Source organism: Strix aluco, chromosome 8 (genome assembly GCF_031877795.1).
Source record: "Strix aluco isolate bStrAlu1 chromosome 8, bStrAlu1.hap1, whole genome shotgun sequence".
Classification (NCBI taxonomy): domain Eukaryota; kingdom Metazoa; phylum Chordata; class Aves; order Strigiformes; family Strigidae; genus Strix; species Strix aluco.
This window is the reverse complement of record NC_133938.1, coordinates 16,803,905-16,831,619: the sequence shown is the minus strand read 5'-3', so window position 1 is coordinate 16,831,619 and position 27,715 is coordinate 16,803,905. Positions and strand designations below refer to the sequence as shown.

General features: G+C 48.2%; 1 protein-coding gene and 1 long non-coding RNA gene across 3 annotated transcripts in view; one reads left to right on the top strand and one right to left on the bottom strand.

Moving 5' to 3' along the window:
* Window positions 1-523: 523 nt before the first annotated feature.
* On the bottom strand, window positions 524-3,080 carry CCN1 (cellular communication network factor 1). Its single transcript, XM_074832416.1, has 5 exons — window positions 2,966-3,080; window positions 2,609-2,825; window positions 1,917-2,264; window positions 1,567-1,769; window positions 524-1,458 (listed from the first exon to the last, which is right to left on the bottom strand). The coding sequence occupies exons 1-5, from the start codon at window positions 3,023-3,025 to the stop codon at window positions 1,159-1,161; spliced, it is 1,128 nt and encodes a 375-aa protein (XP_074688517.1). The 5' UTR covers window positions 3,026-3,080; the 3' UTR covers window positions 524-1,158.
* A 633-nt stretch (window positions 3,081-3,713) lies between these two features.
* The window catches only part of LOC141926515 (uncharacterized), a 37,101-nt gene continuing 13,099 nt past the window's right edge, over window positions 3,714-27,715 (top strand). The window contains exons 1-3 of one of the 2 annotated variants that reach the window (XR_012624139.1): window positions 3,714-3,967; window positions 4,554-4,733; window positions 7,001-7,095. This is a non-coding gene — a long non-coding RNA (uncharacterized LOC141926515). Of the gene's footprint in view, window positions 3,968-4,553; window positions 4,734-6,921; window positions 7,096-27,715 lie in introns of both variants that reach the window. The other variant, XR_012624140.1, reaches the window with a different exon arrangement.

Sequence of the window (27,715 nt, the reverse complement as noted above, 5' to 3'; positions counted from 1 at the left end):
GGTTATTAGGATTAACAAAAGTCATTGCTTCAAGCTCATTTAATTTGAATTTAGTGAAAGCAAACTACCTCCTGCAGACTGTAGGAAACATTCTTCTGCCACAGAAATGTATTAATTTGCAAAAAGCAGCCACTGAAATATGTGAGACCTGACGACCACTTCCACCCCGATGTTCAACATTACCATGCATGCACTGCATTCTAATGAAGTACCTTATGTTGCAAATTCCAGGACAGTTTGAATAATCTGACAGTCTAATTAACATTTCAGTCTCTCTATCAAACATTTGCTTTCGCTGCCAAGCAGCTTTTTCTGTATATACTTTCTAGAGTGGGGGGTTGCAGACTGCATACACCACTTCAAAAACATCATTTACCCAAGAAATTAGACTTGGCTTTCTAGTACATTGCTGCATCTGTAGTAGAGCTTGTTTTAATTTTCAAAGAATCTAAGCTTTCACAGAAGGCTCTTGCATGTGCTGCATTTAAGTCTGTTGCCTATCAGAATGCTCTACTAAGGGTAGTTAGGTAAATATTTCTTTATTAAATGATTAATTCCATAAATAAATTCTTTTAATTCATTGAATATAAAATTAAAATCATTTACAACTTATTCCAGTATTACAGGGGCTGGAAGGGGTAAAAAAAAAAAACTCAAAGAAAAACACAAAAAGCTACAGTTTGATAAATAAAATACTCAGCTTTAAAACAACTGATTTCTGTTTGCCATTAAACTAGTTGGTACATAATAGCTGCCACTGTGAACACCCCACAAGTGCCCACCTCAGGAAGGAATGTAACTTCCAACTTGGTTGGGAAAGGGTGGGAGAAGATGGGAGGGAGGGGGAGAAGCATAGTGTTAAATTGAACAGGATAGAAGAAGTTTTCATAACCGGAACAAAACATTTATCTGATCACTTACAAACAGAAAACAGTATATAATTAGATAAGGTGCTCCAAAAAGAAGCAGTAAAGATGCTCCAGTACTATGAAGCTTTAAGTATGCTTAAATCTGTTGCATTAGTGTCCAGTTGCACAGTGCACTCTTGTAACATCTCAATGTTGCCCTCAAATGGGCAAGGCACCATTTCCGTCAAAGGTCCTTTCTCCATGGCTGATTACTTCAAAATTCTGTTTAGCATCCCACCCCCAACACAACTTAGTCCCTAAATTTGTGAATGTCATTGACTAATCTGTAGTAGGGATAAGCTTCATTTGCATGCGGACAGTTGTAGTTGCACCGGCAGGACTGGATCATCATGACGCTCTTGGTGAAGGTTTCCCCATCATCGCAGCGGAATCTGATCTTGACAGTCCTGGTCTGCTGGGGCGTACAGCACCTGCCATCCACGCAGGAGCCGCAGTACTTGGGGCGGTACTTCTTCACGCTGGAACATCCGGCGTAAGTAAACTTCACTGGGGATGGGGACTTCTTAGTCTTGGTACATTTTTTCCCCTTCTGTAAAGGAGAGGCAATGATGTTATTAGCAGGAGATTCTTCTCCAGCCTTCACCCTCTACCCAAAGCAGTTTGGAAAGAAGAGGAGCACTAAAGAGTCTGTATTTACCTTTAGGGAGGCATAGCTAGGCTGGCCACATGGCCTCACTTCACATATCCTGGTCTCTTTGATGAGCTTGCAGTCGGGATTGTCGTTGGTAACCCTTGTGGAGATGCCAGTTCCACACGTCTTTGAGCACTGGGACCAGGAGGTTGTTTGCACAATGCATTTGGGATTCTCAAAAGCTCGGCTTTGTGGCTCAGATCCAAAAACTGGAAAAGAAAAGGAGGACTTAGCCTAAATATGTCCTCTCACTGGGTTTACTTTCTTTCCACCGGGGTCTAAGGAGCGTGTGGCCATCCTCCCGCCTCCTCCCTCCTCCTTAACTGCCGCTGTCACACAGATTAGCCCATACTCACCAGGTAGCATTTTCAGGCCTCCTTTCACAATGGCAATTAGCTCATTGTTCCTGGTTAGCTCGCCTTCGGAATCATCCAGGCCGAACTCTTTGCTGAAGAAGCCTTCCAGCTCATCCAGCGCATCCTTGCTTTCATCGCAGACCCACTCTTCGCAGCACTGCCCGGGGACTTTGACCAGCCTGGGGCTGGGACAGCCCAGGTTCGGAAGGGAGAGCTCCTGCGGGCAGAGCGGGATGCAGCCCACAGCTCCATCTATGCACGTACACTGGTGTTTACAGTTCGGCTGGAAGCTTTCGCCGTTCTGGTAGATTTTGGAGTTGTATTCACACGGTCTGCCCTCGGACTGCGCTGCAGAGATCAACAGAGAGGGAAAGGAGGGAAGTCAGCGGCGGGAGTCGCTGGTTTAAGCGCAGGTATTTGCTGGTCTGTTAAATTCAATTTACGGCGGAGCTCCCTACAATCCCCCGGAGACGCGGGGCCAGAACAATAAGTTAGTCAGGAATCACTTTTCCTTATGTGCGTTTAGCGGAGCCCAGACATACTGAATCGCATTCCAGACTGCTGAAGTCATGTGCCTTTCTGCCAAGCTACCAACAACAAAGCATAACCATACATGGACTCGAAATTACTAAACTTCGGCACTACGGGGACCGGGGCTTTTCCCCGGGGGAGGCGGGGGGCGAGCCGCTTACCTCTGCAGATGCCCTTCAGCGCGGCGGGGCTGGCGCCGAAGTTGCACTCCAGCCCCTTGGTGTGGTCGCAGGGCTGCGCCCGGCTGCAGTCCTCGTTCAGCTGCTTGGCGCAGACCTTGCAGCAGCCGCAGCCGTCGGGCACCAGCCCCACGCCCGGGGCGCACTGCGGCACGGCTGCCGGGCACTGGCAGACGGCGGGGCAGGGCGAGCCCAGAGCCTGCGGAGCGGAGCAGAGCGGCGGCCGGTGAGCGCCGGGAGCGGAGCGGAGCCCCCCGCGCCGCCGCCTCCCTCCTCCTCCTCCTCCTCCTCCTCCTCTTCCTCCCCCCGGCCCGGTCCGGGCAGCGCCGCGGCACTTACCAGGCGGGCCAGGCAGAGGAGAGCGGCTGCCAGAGCGGGGCGGGTGCCGGCGGAGCCCATGTCTATCGCCGGCGGTGCGGGAGCGGCGGACGGCTGGAGGCTGCGAGCGGGAGCGGGGCCGGCGCGGTCTGAGGCGGCGGCGGGCGCGACCGCCTTATATGGGGCGCGGGGCCGCCGCGTGCGCCGCGGCGCTGACGTCGCGCGTTCCGGGCCGCGGCCGCGTCCAGCGCTCGCGGCATCCCAGGAATGCGGCTGGCGCGCGGCGCGGCCGCCCCGCCCCGCCCCGTCTCCCGGCCCCGCGGCCGCTGGCGGCGGCCCTGCCGCGGGGGGTCCCCCCGCCCCCCGCCCTCCTCCGCCCGCCCCTGCCGGGCCCGCCGCCCGCCGGGCCCCGGCGGGGCTCCCCCGCGCGCTGCGGGGGCCGCGGGGCGGGCGCTTTCGGCGTGAGGCCGGGGCACGGCGCGCCCCGGGGCCGCGGAGGCCTTGCCCCGTTAGGCGGCTTTCTGTCGGCTTTCCCCCGTTACCCGCCCGGACGCGGGGACGGTTAGATACGGAGCGTTCTGCGTTCGGGGCCGCGCCGGTGAGCGCCGTGCGGGAGTGGGCCCCGCCGCCCGGCCCCCCGCGCCGCCGTCAGCGAGGGGGGCGCCTCTGCCCAGGGCACCGCCGGGCGGCTCCCTGCGCTCCGCACACCGCGCCCCGGCGGCACCCGGCGCTTTGTCGTTGCTGCCGCCGTCGGAGGGAGAAACAAAACGTGTCGGGTGGGCGCGGAGCCCGGGGGCCCGGCGGTGCCCAGCGCCCAGCCAGGTGCCCGGTTTCCAGACCGGGAACGGGGTGGCAGGAGAGCCCGGGCCCGCAGCGGGCAGCCCAGCCCCTCTTTCACCAGTTTTACTGTGTCCCTCACTCAGGTTGGGCGGCCTCGAGTAGTATTTCCTTGTTGAAGCTTAAGATTTGGGGCCGGGAAGGAGAGTTTAAGCTTCTGTTGTGGCGTCTTTTCTTTTCATGGCCGTAAGTATTTCCAGATGGGGATTTAGACACCAGACGTAACAATATTTCCATATTTGGTATAGCAGTAGCCTGCATTTTTCACATTTTTCTGCTCTGTTATCCAACCACAAAGCATTCTTGACAGCTTCAGATGTTGTTAAATATAGCCTTAACTTGTGTTCCCAGGGCAGGAAATTCTTTGGAATTCCTGTTTTTCACGCAATCTGTCTATCATGATTTAGGAGAATTGCGCTGGAGGAGCCAACTGGCGTTATACTGCAGTTTGCTCCCTTATTGAAAAAAGCCCAGCAGTTGAGTTTGCTACCCAACGGCGTTACAATAAGTCCCCATTCCAGGGATTTTTCTTTGCAAATGAGATTATTGTTCCTAACACAAGTTTGGGGTTTGCTTTTTTTTTTTTTTTCGGTCGCCTTCAAGGCTGAAAGGTGGAGGAGCAGACTCCGAGGAGAAGCGAAACCTTGCAAAAACCCCTCCAAAGCCCATGAAAAGCGGAGGGGGGGGAGGGGGCGAGGGAGACAGTGGAGAGGGAGGGGATGCGAAGAGGAGGGGGATGTGATTAACCTGTCTGCGTCGCATTTCCATACAGTAAGTGTCTGTGCGCGCCGCCCGTCGAGGATGGGCATTGAGGGAGGGGGAGCAGCAGCAGCCCCGCTGCTCGGAGCAGCCAAGCCCAGACGTCTCGTCGCCGGCCCGGTGCCACTGCCGAGGGGGCTACAGAAAGGAACGTTTCACGGGGACTGAGTGGGGACTGTGCACATGGCTGCGGGTAAGTGCTGCTCCCGGCGCTGCTCCCCCTGCGCGGGGCCGGGGGCGCGTCTGCCTGCGCGCCCCTCAGCGTGCCGTGCCGTGGTGGGCTGTGTTGCTGCACCAGCAGGAATAAGAAGGCAGCCTTGTTGGACCTTGCCGGAGCCGCAGAAAAGGGGGTTTGTTGTTGTCTTGGGAGCGTTGCTCCTGGACGCGGCTTTGGCCGGAGGAGTGCGGCGGGGGGACGCTGCCTGCCAGGGCGGCGCGGGCGACACGAGCGGGGCACAATGGAGCCCCTGTCTGCGGCCGGGCCGGGCCGGGCCGGGCCGGGCGGCAGCGGCGGCCTCCAGCCGCACGGCGGGCTGTCCAAAAACACACCGGTTTGTTTCGCTCCCCCGGCGCGCATCTATCTCTGAGCGGCCCCAGCCCCGCGGGACGGAGCGGGCTGATGGAGGCTGCCCGTCTTTTGTCGACCCTCCCGCAGAAACCCCCCGCGGCCCCGTGCAGCAGCCCCAGGGGGAGCGGCACCGGCACCCCGGGACGGCACCCGGGAGGGGATGGGGCGGCCTCTCCCCGCGGGGTGATGCCGTGAGCCCGGGGACGGGGGCGGTGCGATGGGTGTCCCGTCGGAGGGGACGGGGGTGCCGCTCCCGGCCCCCCGCTCCGGGATGTCCCCGCGGCGGTGGCCGTCCGGGCAGAAGGGACCTGCCCCCAGCACCACCGTCCCCGCCCCGGCGGCGGCCAGGCCCGTGCCCAGGCCAGGCCCGACGGAGGGTTCCCGTTGTGGGTTCCCCCCCCCCCCCAATTTATTCTCTTCGTGTTCTTCTTTTAATTCAAGTAAATTAGATCGATGTTTTACTTTGTGGTGGTTTTGTGGTTTGGGAAAGGTGATGGGATGAAAGCTCCGGGCACTCTTTGCCCAGAACTTGCTCTTCAGAAGGCAGCAGTGGTTTTCTTCATCACTTGTACGCCTCGAGATTTGACCAGAAAGGACAATAGCTGAAAAGGTCTTTAGTTACATGCTGCTATCTCGTGAGGCTGCCAATATATACCATTTAGTGCCATTTCTGATGACAGGAGGTATTTTATGCATCCATTAAGAATTGGACAGAGACCACCGGCGAACTTAGATGGCTGCCAGTAACGGTAGTAACGACTTTCCATCCCTACTGATTTGGCTGAGCCCCAGCTGGTGACGAGGAGGAGCAGGGCTCGGTCCCGTTTCCAGACTCCAAGCTCTCCAGTACGCCAGGCTTCCCTTGGTTTTATAGGTGTATGGTTTTTTTCTGTGGTACTCTAGTTTTAAAACTCTAAAGTGGTTTTTAGATAGAGAATCTGACTGGTACTTTTTTCCCAGGATGACTCTCTACACGGCAGCATTGCGATCAGGAGGAACAGGTTTGCAATTCAACATCCCTTGATTAATGAAAATTTTGAAAAATTTTCAAAAATTCTGAAAAAGCAGAAGAAGCTAGCACACCAGTGCGTGGTTAAATTGGCCAGTTTTGCTTTTCAGGGATTTATGCAAACATTAGTTTATTTAATTACATCTAATTTAAGGACACGCACCAAGCATTTTGCTTTGATCTATGACTTTCACAACATTCAGCAAATGCCACAGGAAAAGTCAATGAATAGCGCCTTTTCTCACTTGGTTTTGTGTCTTACCACACATCCACACAACGCTGATGGGAAACTGTAACTGAACCTACATTTGCTCAGAAGAAGGTCACTTTGAAAGCTTTGAAGCACCTTTTAACAAACCTGTCCTGAATTTCAAGTAGTTGACAACACTTGAGATGGGTTGAGTCTCTTTGGAGTTCAGGTTAGACTGTGACCCTTTCATAGGCTTTCCCTGCACGCATTTCCCTGTTACAACCCATGACCCAGCGTTTACCTTCCAGGCTGTGCCTGCATCTCCTGGATGTGTCAGGAAACAGGAAAAAATTTGGATTATCTTCCTTTTTTAGATTTTGTTCAGTGTAACGTACTGTTCCAGACCTTTGTTGTCCTGAGTGAACTGGGAAATACTCTCTGCTTTACGTCATTAGGAGTATTTTACTGGCTCCTCACTTTATGTGCCATAGGCAATCGCTGTTTGTCGGGTAAAGTCTGCTGGGAGCTTGGCTAATGCAAAGCAGAAATTTGAAACAGTTGGCTTATGTAGCAGGTAGTACAGATTTACTGAGTATATCCTGTCATTTTCACAGGCCTGTGTCTCTCCAGGGAAAGGACTTTCCAGAGAAACAAATCAAGAAAAAATAACTGGTTTATCTTCCTTCCACCCAGTGTCTGTTTTTCATGGTGTTGCGTAGGGATCACGGAGCAGCGAGAAGCGCTGTATAGGATGGAGGCTCCTCTGGTTGCTGGTGCTCCCACTGACAGTAAGTATCCAGCACCAAACTGGAGCACGCCAGAGGTTTACAATCATGTGGATTCTGGAGAAAGATCTTACTAAATCCAGCGTCCAGCCCTTTTTTGTACCGTGTTTAATTTCCTCTTCCTCATTGTCTTTTTCTTCTGCCCATCCTTTACGGTGTGTTTCTTCTGTCTCTCCCCGTTCTTCTCCTTTTCCTCGTTCCAGTCTTTTTTCCCTGTGGCCTTCCCTCTTCTGGTGTTTACCTACCTCAGGCAGGGCCTCTCCCGCAGCCCCTGCCAGGCCGCTGGTTCCTGCGGCACTAAATCAGTTCTCCCAGAGTCAATGGCTCCTCTCAGTCACTCACAGGAGGTGCAAATCCAGTGGGGCAAATTAAGCATAGCGACGCGCAGGCAGAGCAGCCGAGTAGCCAGAAGGCTTCAACAGCTAAAATTCAAGTGGGTTCAGATTTTTTTTCTTGCTTTGATTTGCTCGGAGTTTATGCTGAATTCTTTTGAGTATGGCATTTCCTATTTGTTTTCTTCCTCTTCCCTACTGCCCTCCTTTCAGCTATGCTCATGCCTGTCAGTTTTTGTATAGTCTGTGCCTTGCCTGTGGTTTCTAATATTTGGGGGGGGGGGGTTTGCTTTGCAGCATTTGTGCACTGACAGGCACTTTGCTTTGTAGGTGTGCTGCGTTTTCCTCTCGCTGCTGTCAAGGTGTCACAGAGGTTCCCGTTGTGTGGAAGTGGAAGGGGGACTTGTGAGCCTCCTAACCCTGCAGGGAAGCAGAGAAGGAAAATTTGATGTAGTATTCAGTTGTGCTCATTGCTGCTTCAGTGTGTGAACTGCACCGCTACACAGATGTAAGGGATGTAGCAGCGTAACAGAGGCAAGAAGCATCCCTGCTGATGGTCCGTGTGTTCCTGTTGAACCACTGACCGGCAGTACGTACTGCATGGCTTTCTCACCCCAAGCTGGATGCAGAAATGCAAAGCAGTTACAGCCAGCTCCTGCTTAGTTCCTCCTGCCCAGTCAGAGGCTCAAAGTACCTTTGTCACTGTCATTCAGGGATCTGGCATTAACTTTACTGTTTCCTCAGTGAGATAGGAGGATTACATAACATATATTCACCTACTCTCATGCATGTGTACTTCAACACTAGATTACTTTCAGAAGATGCAACTTGCATCAAGCTCATCCCTATAGCTGAAGTCTGCAATGAAAAGACTATTACAGGCTTTGGCTCTCCATGCCACAAAAAAACCCCCCTCAGGTTGTGCTAGCTAGCACCTGGCCACATGTGGATTTCTTAGTCGTGTCTATTGTTTTCATTCCATGTAGTCATGTAGCTTGCAAATGATAGCAATATAGCCTGAAATCTTCTTTATATATTCTAGAAAAAGAATCTTCACAGCTGTGTCTCATGAGCTTGGTGAAGGAGGCCAAGGCATCAGGAGCATACACAGGTCCCTTCCCAGCGTCAGCTGAGAGGGAGGTCCCAGACAGACATCCCACCCCAGACAGTTAATCATCCCAAATGACCTCAGCAGAAACTTCTTAACTTCAAACTTTGGTCCTCAGAGTGCAGGATTTCCCAGTGGAGCAATGCATGCGAACTGACATCTGTTAAGACAAAATGAGCAAACTCAAGATTGCTCATGATCGAAAGTAGTTACCGGAGCTAGCTGAACCTGATTGCAGTCAGCTGGGTAGTGCCCGAGAAATCCTTGATCAAAGCACACTTCCAGGCTGTGGCCCATAATGGTTGTCAGCTGCTGTCTGCCTCAGTCTGCAGCTTAACTGCACCTCAGAGGCGACTGCCTCCTGCTTCTATCTGTGTTGCAGGACTGCGTGCCCCAGAATAGACTCTTTTCTGCGTGTTCAGATTTACTTGTTTGTTTTACTTTTCTACATTTGAAATACGTGGCAAACTCTTCTTTCCCCAAAGGTATTGTGTTTCATTCTAGTTAATCACAGCTACGTTTCCTTAAGGTAAGTCTGTGTCACAGCTACAGGAGCTCTTTGCCTTCCTTCTGATGCTTTTCCTCCTTCCCTGCTGATCGTGATGTGATGGAACAGTTTCTTGTTGCTGATACAGGGGCATTCAAAGGACTTGCCTAGCCTTTGATTTTAAGAACATATTTTTGTAGCTATTCTCTTGGAAAATGAGTATTAATATGTTTTTTTCTTTGCACGCGAATAGGAGGGGAGGCCTGATCTGGCAGGATGCTGAACGTGCTCTGCCATGCAGTGAATTCTGTCACTTACTGTGCTTTCCAGGCTAGCTGCTGGAAATGTCACAGGATTAATTTCAGAATCCCCTGAGGTGCCTGTTGGCTTTGTCCGGAATTATTACTCATTCTCTGCTACATACACAAGCCTATTAAAACACGGTGAGACCTTAGTTGTGTTTGCTGCGTTAGTGTTCATTTCCATTCTGTTCCATCTGGGCTCTTGCCCTTTGCCAACCGGTACGTTACATGAGCACCTTGCAGCGTCAGCTAGCTCTGTTCTTCTGTCGTGCATGCTTATTTTATGGCACACACGAGCTAACCGATGCAAGGAAGCCAGCCACAACCTCCTCCAGTGCTGTTCTGCTCCTGGAGATCAGTTACTTGCACCGTTTTCTGGCTTGTGCCCCTCACTTCTAGTTTGTGATAGTGTAGTGAAAAAATCAATAGCAGACAAATAAGTAGACACGATGTCATCCTTGCAGATAGGGAGGACTTGCAGGCAGCCAACAGATCATGTATTTGCTTTAAGAATGTTTGTGGAGACAGAGTTACGATCCAAGAATGTGCAAGTAGCTGCCCATCCCAGTGTTGCATGCCTGCAATTAGGGAGAAGTGCTAAACCATCTCTAAACTTGATTAGCATCCAGATCCAAAAGATGTGTCTTGTGCTGTGGAGTTGGTTGGGGTGATTTTTCTAGGGGAGTGAAGAATAAACTATGTGAATGGAATCTCTTCCTCATCTTATCTCTGCCGGGGGCTAAATTAAAATTGGAGGGAGCCAACTGGCAAGAGCTGGTGGGCTCCTCTGCGAAAGGGTCCTCGTGTGGGCTCCATGCAGCAGTCAGGAGCAAGGAGCCCAGCGGCTTGCGCAGACCCTTGGGGAGGAGGACATCTCTGTGAGTCAGCCAGGAAGCCTGCCTGCTGCCCGGTGTTTTCCCAGGGACCGATGTCCTCAGGAAGTAAAAGGTTAGCAGGGGCTATCAGCAGACTACTTTGGTTGGGAGACTTTTTTACGATTGCATTAACGTCTCTTTTCCTGTTGTTGTACAGAAATTATGACTCCTACTGTCAGTGTTGAGATGAAGGCAGGAGCCCTTTCACATGGAGCAAGCATTAAAAGCTAGCTGTTTTGTTAATCATAAAAGAAAATTAGTGCTGGCTGGCAGCTACTTACTTTCAGAAATGTTGCTTTTGTCTTGTTATTCTTTTAACTCTTTGCACTCATTTGTATCCTGTTGTACACAGTCAGCTACCTGTTTGTCACTGTCCTCTCTCACTGCCTAACCTGGAGTCTTGCTTCTGAAGCTCCCCACAAGCTCAACTTTTAGACTTATGTGATAATTTGGGATCAGAGCAGAAAAATGGGAGATAAGAGGGTCTTTCAGGTGAGCAGTGTGTGATAAAGCACGATCATGTTTGTAACCGATTGTGAGAGGAAAGCGTCTGGTTTCAAGGAGTGGGCTTTTTCAGGATGTACCCATACAGTGTTTAACAGTGCCATGTCAAAATAAAAATCATTGATTAAAAGTGCGCCTTACTTGTGCTGCTAAAAACGCTTTTAGATTATACACGCTGAAAACAGTAAATATTTAATGTACAGGTTTATTTTTCCTGGTTTATAGAGAGCTCAGTGGGCCTGACAGAGCAGCTAGACAGATGTGTTTATAGCGAGCTCCCCGGGCAGGTACAATGCTGCAGTGTTTGGCCTGCGAGCACCGCAGGGGCATGCTTAAAAAAATAAAAGTGTTCCATTTACATTGGGGGAAAAAAATCCTGAGAATGTTTCTATTAATATTAGCTGGTGTAAAACCCCAAATTCTACATTTCAGGTCTTACATATTTCAAAAATAGAGGACTAGATGGTGGTTGGTGAGGATGTGGGGTAAGAAGTGTTTTCTCACTTACATAGCCAGTGAAAGGGACCGTCAAGGTGGCAGTTCTTGCAGGAGAAGAGTGTTATTGCTGATAAAGGTCAGGTGTGAAATGAAGAGTTCAGGAGCGAGCAGAGTGGGGCAGCAGACCCTGTGCATGGGGAAGTGTGGGTAGGTGGGTCCACAGGCCAGTGTGCCATGCCTGTGGTTTGCTACCGACTCAGAGCTGTGGCTCAGGACCACAGCTGAGATCCTGGATGTGCATGTTCCTGAAAGGTGAGAGGGACCAGATGCTGTGGGGAAAGCAAAATGTGCAGAGCCCTCCCCACACAATGCAATGCACATACCTCCCACACCTGTGAGATAGTGATGGGGATGGTGGGCAAAGCACCTCCACATTCAGGGAGATTTTTTTATGCGTTAGCCTTGATCTTGGCTGAGGTCTTATCTGAGCACTAGCTTCTGATCTTGATTATACTGATGTTAAAGCTGATTTATCTGGTCAAAATTAATGGCATTAATTAATTGGCACACATTAATTAACTGAAACAACTGACACTTGAGTTTCTGGAGAGCTCCCAAGGAATGGGTGGCAGCATCTGCCTCTCTCCGATTTCCTCAGAAGTTATGCTTGGCTGAGAAGTGAGTTTATTTTGATAATCTGATTAAACAGCTGGCAGCTTTTTAACTCTTGAAGAAAAAAGATTAACTTTTAAAAAGGGATTCGTGGGCTGACTAACTTCTCAGGAAAGTTTTTTGTTCAAGAAAGTAGAGTTAGGAAGTAGAAGCCTGTATTAGGGCTGGCTAAGCACTCTATGATTAAATATAGCGCTCTCTCTATATAAAATTTAATAGTCATCTCAGTGTGTGAATAAAGCTAGGAGTCCTAGTGAGGTGGTTTTGCTTTCCCAGGAGCTTCACCTGCAGAGGACATCTTTCCCTGACTGCAGGTGACCTGCCATCCTGGTGATACAAGGGGATGGGGCCATCCCGTGGGTACCTGCTAAGTGCAGGACAGCATCGTCCTGGTAGAAGCAGCTCAGCACCTCTCCTTACTGGGGCCTTCCATCACAGGGACACTGGGCTGCTTTGCCTTTGAGCCCTGGCCACAGCTTCCTTGTCTGCAAGCTCCTTTTCTGACAAGTACAATGCATAGGCCACCCCATTGCACCTGGGAGCATCATGAAAGGAGGGGACCAAGAGAAGGGGGCTCCTATGCTGAGCGCCGGTATTGCCACAACAGCACTAGTGGCCATTGCACATCCAGGAGAAGTGGCAGAATAATGCGACTTTCTTTGCAAGCTGAACTACAGGCCATGTTTCAACATGGCCCGCTCACTCCTCTGTACTGTGCTTTAGTTGTGAGCACCGATTCAAGCAAACCCAGTCATCTTAGACCCAAACTGAGATTCATTGATTCCAGCAGCAGCGCTGGCCTGAGGCACCCTGCTCCGCCGCGGCCGCTCCCCGGCGCCCCATTCCCCTGCATTTATGACCTCCTTCTTGCTGTTAGTGGCACACAGGTCTGCAGTAAAACAAAGACTCCAGCTCGGGTCTCCCAGGGGTAGCAAACCAGCACATTAACCCACTGTGTGACCTGGCAAGGACTTGTGACTCTGGATTTTATGGCAGGATTCCCTTGCCCGAGTATTGCGCATTTAGGAGGCTACACAGTTGATGCACAGTCAGGTCCTGAAGGGCAGCTGGCCTGATGACAGTAGACTTAAAAAATGAATGAATTGTCAGCTTCAGTCTGGATGTCACCATCATTTTAATGCTAATGGACTTTTTCCTCAGCCAGCCTCCTGTCTGAATGGGGAGCACAGAAACATCCTGATATTTATGGGATTTTAACTAGATTAGTTACAAACCTATAAAGCAAAGAAAGAGACAGTTCATCCAGTATTGGGGAGGGGAGTGTTAAAAATGCCACCTCAGATAAAATATTACGGGAGTTGAGTAACTGTAAATAAGAACCTTGCCTATGAAATAGCTTCTTATGTGAGCTTGGGATGAAGGCCAAGAGAACGTCTAGGGCTTGGGGAAATTTATTAGCCCAGATCAACAGGATTTCTGGGACTCGGGAGATGGGGTGGCAAAGAATTTGCCTGTTGGAGTCTGGACTTCCTCCATTCATGCCTGCAGCAGGAGTTTCACTTATAAAACTTTCAAGATGGTTCATTTGCATTTTTTGAATTTTCTTGGTTCTCATTAGCAGCTACAGTTGTGTCCTGGTACTTGGGAGAGCTGGATTCAAGCTCTGGGATTCCACAGCCTGCCAGTATGGTCTTGGACAAATCATTCATCTCCCTGTGCTTCAATGCCCCTCTGTAGAGAGGAGATAAACATTATTTCCTGATTCCTGGGGATGTCAGAAAGGTGTGCTAAGGACTAGGAGGCATTCAGTACACTCATGAGTGAGAGTACTATGGGTGTTTACAAATGACAAGGCCACGTGCAGAGCAGCTACAGTGCACAAACTGACCCCTCGCAGGGGGAGGAATGGCATTTTGGTGGGGGGTGATGGGTCTTCCCTTTGATCCCAGTCATTTTAGTCACTGCCAGGATTCTCCCTACTTAGACCTCTGCCAGTGCAAGTTGGCTATCCTGATAGGGTCATTGGTTTCCTGATGATGTTAGGGCCATCTTGGCTATGCATTCACTTTAAAAAAGGGTACATGCACATCAACAGTGCACAACTCAGGAACCTGCTGCCTTTTTTCCCCCATTTTTCATCTCTCTCATTCCTGTTCACACCCTTCTGCTGTTCATTCTGCTATTCCTTACCTGCATTCAGCTTTCTGTCTGGGTTCTTCTAGCACATGTCTCCCCTCTGCCTTCACTTCGGTATTTCTGCCTTCACCTCCGTTCTCACTCCCATGTTTTGTCCGTGTTTTATTTTTCTTATCTTGTTTTTGGAATTCATCCTTAGCCTCTCCTATGTATTTCCCTTTTCGCCCCTCCAAGAGCTTTTCAGTAAACAGCATCCCTCCTCCTATTCTGACTCACTGCCCACTGACAGTGGAAAGATTTCATCATGAAAGCAATGCACAGATCTCCCAGTTTAGAGTGTGGGGTAGGTTAGGATGACCTCGCCTCCTCCTGTCAAGTGAAGAACCTGTCAAGTGAAGGGTCTAATTCCTCAGCCGATGTTTATTTGCCAGTTTATCTCACGTTCAGTTGTTCTTTGTTCCCACCCCAGTGTAAATGCCTGTGTGTGCTGGGGGGATGCTGTATCGTGCCCTGTATCACCCCACTCCCACGTGATGGCAGCGAGTACCTCAGTGGCTCTTGGTAATGTACTTAGCCGAAGTGTGGGAAAACTCTCAGACTTGAACTTCACTTTGTATTTCCATGCCATATGAAACTCGTTGAATGTTTGTCCTTCCCTTCACGTGGCTGCTGCCTGCTCTTGTATTGCATTGACATATGTGAAATCTATTTGGTCCCCTTTTTAATATGCTGCTTACAGTATAAATACAAAAGCAGACAGTGCTTCTGAAGAGAAATAAATGTAATTGTGGTGTTGGTTGTTGTTATAAATAGTGCAAAGGATTTAGAAGCTATTTAGCCTTTCGGGCAGGAATCACAAGTGTTCTGTGTAATATAATCTTAAGGCTCTCGTATTTAGCTATCGAAGTCTTCCCAGTTGTGATTGGCCCAGTTCAGTCATTACTGTTTGGCTTCAGTGCAGGATGAGGATGCTCTGCTCTTCACGGGAGTGAGGGTTAGCCTCCAAAAATGTGGTGTGCTGGATCATATGCCTGACCTGTACATGCATATAGCGCCGTTATTCATGCAGATCAGGCATTTGCATGTGCAACTGGTCCGTTTGCATAAAGAACCGTGGTATTTCCACACATGAATTTTTGAGGTTGGTTCCTAAAATCAGTGCTGCATTTTTCTTCTGCTGGAGTGAAATGCAAATATTTATTTATTGACAGAGCTGGAGCTGATCGTTTTCCCTGTCCAGGTCTGAGCTGTCTGTTCCGTCAGATGAAAACAAGTAGTATTCTGATTTCTTTTTAAAATGCATTTGTTCATAACTGCGTTAAAAACAATTAGTGCCTGCTCTCTGCCAGCCCCAGTAGAGTGAGATACAGATATATAGATATTTGTGTGTGTGTATGTATGTATATGTATATCAAAAGGGGCCGAACGCCCAGAAATTCTCTTGGCAGCCCTGCTGTCTGGTTAGAAAAGGAAGTGAGCTACAAAATTTGAACATTCAGTTCTGAGACTTGAAAGCTTTCTGGATTTTATTACTGACTCAACAGGGTTTTCATTATGTATGTGGCCAAGAGGAGAGGTTTACGCAAGAGGAACATACTGTAATTGAATATGTTTGTAATTTTACACATTGTTAAATAATTGAGATAACTAGATGTCTCCTAAATGGACAAAATAAATTATGTGTTAGCAGCAGTGTCACTGTGGCACAGACAAGTCAATATAAAAGAGTGGCCGGCTCCCATCCAAAAGCTGATTTCCAGTGCAGAGGGGTTCTGATCCAGATGCTGAGTGACATTTTGCTGTTGATGTGAATGGGAGGCATCTTTCCCGCAGCATATCTGGAATCCTCTTGCTGCCTGTCAGTCTCTTCTACTCCAGAAAAGCATCTTCAGCTTGCTTTTTTTTTTTCTTTGCTTTTTAGTAACTCAGAGCTATTTAAACAGCAGTTTGAGGCTGAGTTTCTTCTACTCTCATTTTCGTGTTAGTGTTAGGAAGAAAAATATTTTGAGAAGCAAATTATCACGCAAAGAGAGAAGGTGTGGGATGCATGGGCTAAGCTGTAAATACAGACCAAGGCTGTGTCCCACTGTCCTGGTCGCCTCCTGCAGCAGGAGATGTGCTGTCGGATCACACCCTGTGCCCAGTCAGCTCTGCCGCAAACCAGCTCGACAACAAAGTGAATTCCTGTCCCGCAGACAACATACTCCCAGCTAATTTTGCACTTGTTCATGTGATGGGTATTTATTCTTCATTGTCTTAAAAAGGTATTTATTTTTAAACCTCTGTGGTCTCTGGTGCCATACAGTCTTAGTGCATGTGTTTTCATGAAACTACTGTCAGCGGAAAATGCTATCTGTATGTGCCTTTGCATTTTACACGTGGGGAGCCAAGGCACAGGGAAAACATAAGGTCACTGGATAATTCAGGCTGGAATTCAGAACCCAGTCTGAACCTCTCTCACTCCCATTTATGCCCAGCGTCAATCCTGTGCGCACCACTGTGAGCAGCCTGGCTCTGCCTTCTAGATAACCCCCCCCCGGAGGTGCTGGGGACTGCCCTTGGGCCCCCCGGGGACTCCCCCTCTCCAGGATGACCAAACCCCCTTCCCTCAGCCCAGCATGCTGATGGCCATCTTTGCTGCCGGCTTGTGCCCAGTGCGCACGCAGGAAGCCTGCATCTTCGTCGCTCTTCACCCCTATTGCAGCTGCTGTCAGCGGGAGGGAGAATCGCGAGTTTCCTTTAACGGGCAACGTGATGGTGTGTTCAGAGTGGTGCTGCGGTCCTGCCACTGCCTCTGCCAGCAAACTCCGTGGTCACTAGAACATACTTGCCTTCATTTGCAGTCTTTTAAAACAATTATATAGCTTTAGGGCATGTGACACCTCCAACATTGTAAATCGAGCTGGGTAGCCTCTGTTTTGCTTTTGATTTGTTCCATTTGTTCTGTTGCATATCTTCATGGAGAAACATCTACTCTTACTGCTCTTGCAAAAGATACGTGTGAAGCAGTGTTTACCACAGCAACAGCCCATCTGTGGCACTGAACCACATGCAGGTCAGCAATGTTCAGAGGTGTTGCCTTGCCAGTGCTACATAATTAGTCTCACTGAGGGTAAACACACATGCAAAATAGATCCACTTTTAATGTGGGAAACACAACGTGTGCCTGCCCAGCTGTGTGCACCAAGCAGAGGACTTTACTGGCTTTTTTTCCACTTCCCCCTCTGTTGCCGTGCTGGGTGACCAGTGGCAGGGCTGTGCAGTGGTCAGGATGCCCACAGCAGGAGGTGGGAGAGCTGGACCTGCGCTGCTGGGCTTGCGGAGGACACAGCGGGGGGCCTGGGAAGGTGACTGTGCTGATGCCTGAGAAGGTGACTGGGAGCCCCTGTCACAGCTCCCGCCCTCCCTCGCAGTCCTCGGCACCCAAAGGTGTGTGGTACCTGCCCAGTGCCTCCTGGCCTTCTGAAAGTTTTCATTTATGGCTGCTAGACTCAAGACTGTGGGCTGCTGCTACTTTTATAGTATAATGTTTTTGTAATGTTATGATGGCTTTCTTACTAAATGCATTTTTTTTTAGTCAATTTTGCCTGTTCTCCCTCTGTTTTTGAGTCCATTGGCTCAATTTCAGCCAACCATGAAAAAAAGGTATTTGTTTCCAAGAGATTAAGCTGGAGGCAGAGCCCAGGAAGGCGAGCAGCTGGGCTGAAGAGGGATACCCTGCCGATGCCCTGGGAGAGCTGGCAGCCTGAGCGTGGCTCCAGTTAGAGGCTGGAGGTAGAATCCACGGTGGCAAGGCAGAGGGAGAGGCTGTGAACACTCTGACCACAGAAAGTGCCTCCTTGGCACTCCTACGGTCTTCAGACACCAGAAAGTCCAACCACAAGACACAAATCCATAGGAAATGAGGTCTCATCAGTTCCACTGCCCACAACTTGCTTATGGCTCCACCAGCACTTCCAAGCGTTCGGTTTGGTCAAAGGGCTACTGGAAACTGGGCAGATGTCTTCCCTGAGTCACCCTGCCTTTCCACCTCCCCATGGTCAAGGTGCTTCGCAGGCCAGGGCACTGCTAGAGGGGTGACATCCAGCTGTCCATCATCTTACAGGCATCCAACCTGCCTCTGGTGTGCTGGTGCGTTGAAATCCATCTGGATCTTCTTTGTGTTTTTGCCAGAGATTTTACAAACCAGAAGAATGTGGCATTATAAGAAGGCTGTACCAGCTTGTTATTCCTATCCTCTCCCCAGTGAGAATGAGCCAGAGAGCATGTTTTAAATGTAGCCCATGGTCAGATGGTGTGGTGAGTGCTGGAAGCCTGAGATGGTCTGGCAGAAAAATAATTTCCCCTTTTAAAACCACTGAACGGTCCTTGTTCCTCCACACTCCAGCTGGTTAGCTTGGCCATGCAGCCTGGGCATGGAGACATGGCCGGATCCGCTCCCGATACCTCCCTGCGCCCCTGGGTGAGCTCTTGCTGCAGCCTTTGCTGCTGCAGGTGAGGGACGGGCTCTGCCCCACTTTTGGCTGCCAGAGAAGAGGGGCTGGGGCAGGGGATCTAAAGGAACATCCTTTCCTCTTCCCTTGCAGCCTATTCGTGATGAGGGGAAACTGTGGGGGGGTGTTAACGTTTCAGAGGGAGGCTGTGCATTCATGACAGCAGCAGAGGCAGGAGGGCTGGGCAGGGGAGAGGGCCAGGGGTGCTGCCCAGTGTTGGTGCTGCCTCTTGAGGTTGGGCTCCCATTGGGGGACTTGCTGCCACTCCATCATGCTGTCCTGAGGGGAGCGATGGGAGGTGGTAACACTGGGAGAGGCTGTGTGGCACAACACACAGCTTAAAAGAAAAAAATAGCTCTTCAAGAGCATCACTAGGGAAAAATTACCTGAATGCTTGGGCAGCCGCTGTTCAGTACATGCTAACAGCAGCTCAGATTTTGTGGAGCTGAAAGCACTGCCAAGCCTTTTTCTCCTTCCTCTGTAATGCTGCACCTCCACCTCCCATCTCCCCCCAGGAACGCAACAGCCCTGTGACACAGAGTTTTCGAAATGTGATACATTTCTCTAAAATTGCTTTCAAATGTTCCTAGCAAGAAACTGCGCTGCTCATTTTGTCCGTGGCCTTGCACAGCCGGCAGCATCGTGGGCGAGCGTGGTGAGGCTGTGGGTACAGCCCTGGCTTGGCCAGCAGGGAGCTGCTGGCCACCATAAACACAGCATCCCCCAAAAAGCAGGTTATTGCTGGGGAGGTGCCATCAACGCCCTTCCCGACGCTGCCTGAGCCATCCTCTCCAGTCGGCCACCTCACTGCTGGTTTGAGCACTGTGCCCAGCTGAAATGGGCAGCTGGCAGCTCAGTGGCCAGCTGCAGCCCAGAAACATCACATCTGGAAAGGGCATTTGAGCTGATCCTGGGGATGAACCCATGCGCATCCCAGGGCTCAACGAGCTCACCCGTGCTTGCAGGAGGGGTCCCCGTGCTCCACAGGGAAGGGAGGGTTTGGGAGGCAGGTAAGCAAAGATGACTGGAGTGAATCCGCAGCACTCGGAGGAATTCGAGTGAAATGCCAACACCATCCTTCGATGCTCCGACCCTTCATCCTTTCCTCCTGCCTCTGTAAATAGGCTCCTTCTTAAATGGGTGGGGAAGGCAGTGCTTTGATATCAAATCTAGTCCATTAAAAACAAAACGATGGAGAGGTTTACCTCCTCTGAGCCCACCTGTCAGTGTTTTCAGCTTTACTATCATATTTTCCGACATCTTCCCAGTGTTTTTCTCTCCTCTGTTGCTGTACACAGAGGCAGAGGAAACTTGCCTATGCAGAGGAAAAAGTGAACCAGGCTTTCTCAGATGTTCTAGTAAACAGCCTGAAAAAGCTTTACAGATTGATCCCATGCCATTTTAGTCATCAGAGGTCTTATTTACAACTATAGCTTGCTTAAAGAAAAACACAAAGGTAGACCTTCTGTAGGTGCAGATCACCTGGCTGCTCCAAAGAAAATTGTAATTAAGTTCAAAAGAATATTTTTTTTTTAAACATGAATATTGTCTTTAGGAGAAGATGGTGCCATTTAAAAATGCTAAATGAGTGTAACAGCCTTAGTACCCTCTGTGCATCTTCTGGCCTCGCTCCATGATGCTCATAAATATTTGAACCCTTTGGTGCATTAATCCTTTATAGCAAAGCTGTTAGCCTGGAAGGGCTGCAGCCATCTGAAACCCCACAGGATAGTCTGATAGTTCACAGGTAGGGATTTTAGGGGTTGATATTTATTTATTTATTTATTTATTGCAAATGGAGAGGAGTGGAAGGGGATGAGAGGGATGCACAGAAAGCAGCGGTGCAGTGGTGCTGGCAGGGCGTTGTGTAGCTGCCTGTCCTTGGCAGGCCCTTGCAGGGCTCCCCTGCCACCCTTGCAAACCGCATGTGGAATTTCTTGTTGTTATTTCCCCTGTTTGAAGGCAAAAATTAAAACAGCTTTAACGGAGAGGACTGAGGAGATGGGTTCCGATAGCCACAACAACGGCACAGCAGGGAGGGCTAAGCAGTGCTAAGACTGCTCTAAATTATTCAAGCTATTAACAAACTGTAGGAGTTGCCATCCTGGAGTGTGCTGGGGTCCAGCCAAAACCTTCTCATGTCCAGTGAGTTGCTGGCAGGTTCCCTGCTTGGTGATGGTACAGGAACACATGCAGTAGAGCATCACCCTGGTGTGGGCCAGGGATGCCAGTCATTTGCCTCGGCCACATCGTCTTGCCCCAAAACTCCCCAGTGGGGAGGGTGACACAGGTATTTTTTGGAAAGGTTTTGTTCCAGTTGGAGGAAACAAAAAAGGTCAGAAACCAAATGGAAATGTAGCAATGTAGCATCTCTCTCTCAAAAAAAAAAAAAAAAAAAAAAAAAAAGTAGGAAGGTGAGGCAGTTACTACATGTTTGTAATCAGCTGTCACACTGAAAAGATCCAGCATGAGGCTCTGAGTTCATGTGGAGTACAGAGCAGCAGAATTATATGCAAGTGTTTTGTTTTGTTAGAAAAATCAGCATCTAATCTGTGTGGGAAATGGTAAACTTCGTTTCCACAGAAGTCCGGCTTTTTTAAATTTGTTTGTTTGCCATCATACACATTGTGTTTGTTAAAGAAAAGTATTTAAGTCAAAGAAAATATGACGCAGAAGATTCAGGGTGCCATTTGATAAACAATGGGCTGCAAGTTGTCAAAAAAAAAAAACAAACGAGGCAAGTCTGGCACATGCTGAATCCATTCCTTTCTGTGCAGGAAGAAAAATAACAATTTATTTCCCATACAGCCAAACTCTTTCACAATCTGCATTGCTCAAAGCTTGAGTAATGGCCAGCAGCAGCAGGGACATTCGTCTGTCAGGACGCCCTTTGCAAGCAAAGGTAAATCAAGTGGTATGGCGCCAAGCTTTCAATGACCCTGTGGCTGATACAATGGGTTAGAAGCAATATTGTCTGCATCTTGATACAAGGTTAATTAGTTTTCCCTGCCAAATAGCAGTGGGCAGCATCTGAAACACGCTGAATGGTTTTCCATTTGGGCCAGGTCTACTCACAGTGCTGGTTTGGCCAAAGGTTGCTTACATGCCTCAGATGCCTAAAATTAGTTGTTTTACAGCATTACCAATTACTGACTCAAGATGGTGATACAAACAGTGCAAAGTTTGGATCTCATCTTTCTGGCTCATGTTGGCTGACAAGTTAATCTTAAAATAGCAATTATCTAATGGGGAAAATCCCATAGATCTAGACAAGTGGATTATAAAAATAGCCACCCTCACTGGTAAGAGTCCCAAAGTAATTTTTGAACCATGCTGTGGCTAAGGGCCGTGTACAGGTACCTGTTATCAAAAAAAGGAGCAAAAAGCTGCCAAGAATTCCTCTTTAGTCTGCCTGGCATCAGTAAATACCTGCAGGTCAGCAGAAGATGTATTTATAGTTGTAACCACATGAAGTGAGAAAGCCTACACTTGCCCTGTATTTTTCCATGAAAGACGTGAAGTAATTCAGGGTTTGTGAATAGATCACTGTTCCTAGACCTTCTTTTTTGACCCTGATTCCCTTTATATAACAGTCTTCTGTTCCTCCTGTGGATATGTTTTTTTGCTGGGAAAGTTATTTTTGGAATGATGGTTTATAATTGATGTTAAAGCATGCAGTAAGGCTTTTATATATATTCTGTGTGCTCACACTTGCTTTATGTAATTGCCACCAAAATTCAGCCCACTCACTTTCAATTTTCTTTCCATGTTTACATCTGCTTTTGTTTCCTTCCCATTATTAAGTTTTCCAAACACATTGTTGGACATCAAGGATTCAGTTAGAAGAAGAGCTGCAATAATATCTATTCTGTCTGTGCAAAAGTATTGATGTCCTAATAAGTTAATTGTCACATTATGTCATCTACTTAGGATTTTTTTTTTTGAGGGGGAAAGCTGGTGAGCTAGTATAACATATTTATATGTACTCAGAAAGACAAGGTAATGAATGAATGAATGTATATTTAGGACCTACTCTGCTTCCCATTGAACCCAAGAGGGGAGGGGTAGAGCGAGGAAAAAGAATTCTTTCTACTCAGTTTGTGGAAACCTAAATCTGGCCTTCCTACAAATAAAGACTGGCAATCCCAGTCTTAAAATTCTTACGCACTGAAACAGCTGAAATTTTACCAGGTAGTGACTTCATAGCATGAGGCCACATCGTTATTACGTAAGAGTGCTCTGGCTATCTGCATTTTGAGATACTTTCAAAATGCAGGAATGAAAATGCATCTGGAAGAAGGATGGAGACTGGAAACTTTTGCTGGAAGGGTGCTGTTGAATAGAGGTATGCTTTCTTTGCATCATTACTTCTTGAAAAAAACTAATAAAGCTAATTTTGTTGAGGGAACAGATACAAGGTCTTCTTGCAAAGGTTGTTCTTTTTTACTGTAAATGACACTTAGACTGGGATGCTTGCCAGTATTATTACGCTCCTAAAATCTTGTTTTGGCATACAATCAGGTTGGCCTTGCTTTTTGGAGGTATTGAGCATGTCGGTTTTCCAAATTCAATATGAGCTTCAGGAGCCTTAAAAATCTTTAAAATTCTTAACTTCTGCTTAAATGCCTTAAGGCCTGAGCCTGGAAATGAAACACATGGAAGGCTCCACCTTGCTCCTAGTCAGAGGAATGCCTCTTTTGAACAAAATCAGGTTTGGTAACCCACATTTGAAAAAGCTCTGGAAGCTTATGCTGTCGGTGACTCATCCTGGGGGTGAATAGTGCTGGGGCTCATATTGGTTTTCGTTAAAGGATATTTTTACCCTTGTTTTGTTTCCCAAGTCAAGAGCTTTTTTGTGAATGAGATAATCTGTTATTTTCAAAACTACAACTAGGTACTTTTTAGACTGTTGATTTGATGCCATTTTTGGTACCCATTATGTCTTTCCTTAACTCATTCCCAGATCTGAACAGATACTCTCCAACATGCGGTAAAGTAATTTTGTCTCTGAAGTGTATATAGATCATTACAGACTGTATTGCAGAGCAGGTGTCCATGGATGGGAATGACCATTTTCCATCTGTTTGTTTTATTCCCTGGCTTATTTGTCACTATTAAGTGATTACTGCAGTGACAGAGCTGCCCAAGTATGCATTACTGAATTTCTATTTCAGCTGGGAAGCAAGATGATAGCCCTTTGGCATGCACACAGCCAAGGGAAGACAAATATGAACAAAGTGAGGCTTTCAGTTCCCATATCTTTGTGAGATTGTTTTTTTAAAATAATCTTGTAAGGCTTAGTAATGAGCCTCTGCCAACGCAGGCTCAGCTGCAAAGCCACCGAGGTCAGAGGTGAAACGAAGCAGGAAGCGGGTGGGAGAGGGGTGCCCAGGAGAGCTCTGCAGGTGCCGGTGTGGTGCCCAGGGATGGGGCAGGGGCACAGACACAGGCTGTGCACGGGCACAGGAGCTGCCTCCGCTGCTGCCGAGGTCCTCTCCTGCCAGTGTGCCACGCTGCGAGGAGCAGCTAGCTCTATGCCCACGCTGGGGAAAGGCAGGGATTGTGAACTGCGTTCAAAGTCCAGGTAAAGGCAGGGAGCACAAGCTCAGAAGACCAGTTAAGTTCAGCTCAACATGTTTAATAAGCTAGACTGATCAGGCAAAATTATATTACCAAGCACTACTTCTTTCTTGGTTACTGGTACCAAGTCAGTTAATAGCATAAGCTTAACTTATAAAGTATATTTTTATTCCATTGCTCAGCTGCATTTAACTATAAATATTCCACAGTCTTAAAAAAATCCCATCAGAAACTGAAGTACTGCTATAAAAACATGGCATTACTAGGGGCACATCCTGATCCCTTGTCCCTAAAAGCATCTGGTGCTCCCAGAATGTAGGTAAGAAAGAAGTAAGTTACCAAAACATGTATCAGATTTAAAGAGTAAGCTTTCAATTGACACATCACTGAAATGATGGGGCTACAGGTTACAACAAGTCCAGGCAAGCCACTGGCCTGGCCAGAGAAGCGCTCCAGAAGCCACGGGTCAGCGCAGCATTAGGGCCAGGAGATCAAAGAGCGCAGGGGCTGGAACCAGGCTGCTCTTATTTTTAGGGCCCTGACTCAGCGCAGCCTGGGATGATAAGGGCTGGGAGGTTTCCCGTTGACAGCTGCTGGCTCCCAGTGGAAGAGCTGGCATCTCCCCGTGGGCAGGGGCTGCCCTCCTGGGGGCTGTGGCTGCAGCTTGTTTTGAGTCAGGAGCAAAGCAGCTAATAGGAGTGTGAACTCTCCTGCACCCTGGTGCACCTCTGGTACCCGGGGTGATGGTGATGATGCTGCAGAGTGGTGGGAACTGTTGGGCGTCTGACACCCATCTATAACTCCCTGGTGTATTTCTGCTTCCAGTGGTGTATTTTTTATAAATCTTGGATTTTAGGAAATTGCAGCATAAAGGTTGATCTCTGTGCAGCCACCTTCTTTGTGACCCTCTTCCATGCTCTGATGAGTGTGAAAGCTGATGGGGGATCCCCCAAGATGGGTGCATGGGGCATCAGGAGGGCTCTGGACCTTGGGGCCAACATCAGGAGCAACCATCTCAAGCTGTCAGCCAGTGCGCACCTCTGCCAGGAGAGCAGGGAAGTGAAGGAGCTGTGTGCCCTGGCACACCATGCATTAGAAACAAATGATACTGGGGGAAAATTCACTGGGAAAGGTGTTTGCACAAAACACCTAGAAACCATTCAGGCATTTTTTGAGGTGGGGACAGGAAGGTATTGGGGAAAAAACTGTGGGTTGGAAATGTATTTTCAACTATTTTTAAAGTAAACAAATTCCTTTTGAAGTTGTGGGCTTGTTGCATAAATTGTGCATTTGACAGAGTAAGTGGTGGGATGTTATGGTAATTACTAATGTCCCTTGAATATTTGGTTAACCACTATATATAATCCCACATGCAGTAGCCTTTCCAGGGAGAATTTAGATCTACCCTTTGGGCAGGATTAACTGTTACTCTCTTATTTCAGCAACTTTTCAATTATTTGATTCCAGCACAAGGAGTTTTCCATTTTGGGAGGAAAAATAAGGTGTCCTTTTGACATCTGACTTTTAGAAACAAGTTCCATCCTGTACCTGTGTGTATTGAGCTGTGAGGTGACTGCCTGGGCACGGGTGAGAAGGCTATCCCAGCTAAAGACCCTGGCTCTCTTGCAGAAATGGATTTGACTTCTTTCCTCCCTAGACCCAGACACGCAGAAAATGCATTAGTGCAATGTTGAACTCTGCGTTTCAGGTCAGATTCTTGCAGAGATATTAATACTTGAGAAGGTACCCATCCCTAACCCGCTTCTCCTACTGGCATCTGAAACATACCCACACTGCCCCACCCTGTCCCTGAAGTTTTTCTTCCACCTGTTATTTTACCCTCACCTTCCTTCTCAGTTCTTCCCAGGAAAGTCTCCCTTGGTTCACACCCTGGAACCTGCACACACCAGGCTGAGTAGGCTCGAGGCAGAAAGGTGAAAGAAACCATGACATCTTCTCTCCCTGAACTCAGCTTTTCTCTGCAGGGAATGACATATCCTTGGGCTATAAGTCACCCTTGCTTTGCAAGTGAAAAAAACTACTCGCAGATACAAGCATATGCGCTTAGGTGATCCCCTAAATCAGCTTTTCTTTGGTGTGTTCAAGTACAGACACACCTATGCTTTCAGAAGAGCTCCTAATCTGGGTCAGAGTGCTTAGATTGGGTCTCTAAATGGTATCAGTACCTCTCTGCTTGGCTTTACAGAGTGCTTTTATAAATTTTATTTGTATCCAGTTGTTGTTATCCCATTTCAGCTCATTTGTTGCCTGGCTGGGCTGCTCATCTTGTTCTTCATTACTGAAGCAATACGTGTCATACAGTACTCTAGCCAGACCTACCCAATGGTGTGGCTTGCATGAACGCTGAGCATTCTTCCTGCACTGCCTTGCTCACCTTCCTTCTGCTGGTACTTCTGCCCCCATTTTCCATCTTCATGACAGTTTGTCTCATAAATGCACTCAGGCATCACTAGCATAGCTCCTCACTACTGCTCTGATACCAGAGGAGAAAACAGGCTCTGTAATTGGTATCTTTGATACGTTGTTTTTAAGTTAAGACAATAACTGCAAATAAAATGACATATTACAGCCACTTACTAACAGAAATCCTTATAAGCAAATTAAAATAAGATCTTGGCTCATTGGAGTACAATTTGAAGCTTGGGAAAATGTCAGCCATAAGCCTTTGCACTCTTCTGTATAAAATAAGTCTGGGTCTAGTTTCCAAAAATTACTTTAAATACAAATTAAATACACATTTCACTAAGGATAGGCCTTTTTATAACCTGCAGAGGTTACAAGAACAAACTTTAACAAGCTCTTAAATGTAGAAACCGTGACAGTAGCTCTGGTGCCTTTTTGGATGTAGAAACAGGGTAGCAATATGGTGTGAGGCATTTCAGTATTTAGATATCTGCAGTAGAAATCCAGTAGCCCAAATATTTTAAAATGCGTATTATTTCTTGGTTCATTTTCCATCTTCACATGCTCACTTGAAGGCTTCCAGCTCTGGCTTTTTTAAGCTGGTCCAAGAGTCAGTCAGCTGAAATGATACATACTGCTAATCACACTCTGCAGAATTAACTGGGCATAGGAATAGTGTTGATCCTAATCAGCGCAAGTAAACATTTATCAAATACTAGAAACAAATATTGCTAAATCCATTCATTTTCATACTATTTGGAAATAGAAATTGCCTTCCCTTTAGCAAATTGGCAGTGCCCAGAAATTAGCTAGGTGCTTTAAGGGAAATTCTCTTATAAGAGAATTCTCTGGCCAGCGAGCTTAATAATCCATATTTAAGCAAGACCAAGAGCTGAGTGTTTCTGACAGAAGTGGGGATAGAGAACGGGGGTCAGAGCCACAGACAGTTTTGGGGTCTGGGCACCAGCTTTTGGTGGGGATTGTGGTGGCCACCATCTGAGCAGGGCAGCTGGGGGAAGTGGTTTGTTCCTCCTCAGCCTTCCCACGTGTGCAGGAACCTGTTCTGTCCCCCAGCCAGCTCCTTTGGCAGCCCTGCCTGCAAGCGCCCAGGAGAAGGGTTAAGTTATACTGCAATGTGACACAACTTCTTGAGGAGCTAATGTAAATAATCAGGCATTACTTTGTTTGCACTGAGAGCAGGCTGGTGAGAGTGAGTTTGAGGAGGGATTTAAAAGACAAGCCATGATAAGCTGAGCTCTCTTATGGAGAGGTGGTGCAGAAGAAAGAGAAGAAAACATCAGTCTGTGTGAG

What these genes read in the sequence shown, in the direction of transcription:
- CCN1 (XM_074832416.1), bottom strand. Translation starts at nt 3,025, where the DNA reads ATGGGCTCCGCCGGCACCCGCCCCGCTCTGGCAGCCGCTCTCCTCTGC. An exon ending in TCCTCTGCCTGGCCCGCCTG is followed by an intron (nt 2,826 to 2,965) that starts GTAAGTGCCGCG and finishes TCCGCTCCGCAG; the next exon opens with GCTCTGGGCTCGCCCTGCCC. An exon ending in AGGCCTGAAAATGCTACCTG is followed by an intron (nt 1,770 to 1,916) that starts GTGAGTATGGGC and finishes TTTCTTTTCCAG; the next exon opens with TTTTTGGATCTGAGCCACAA.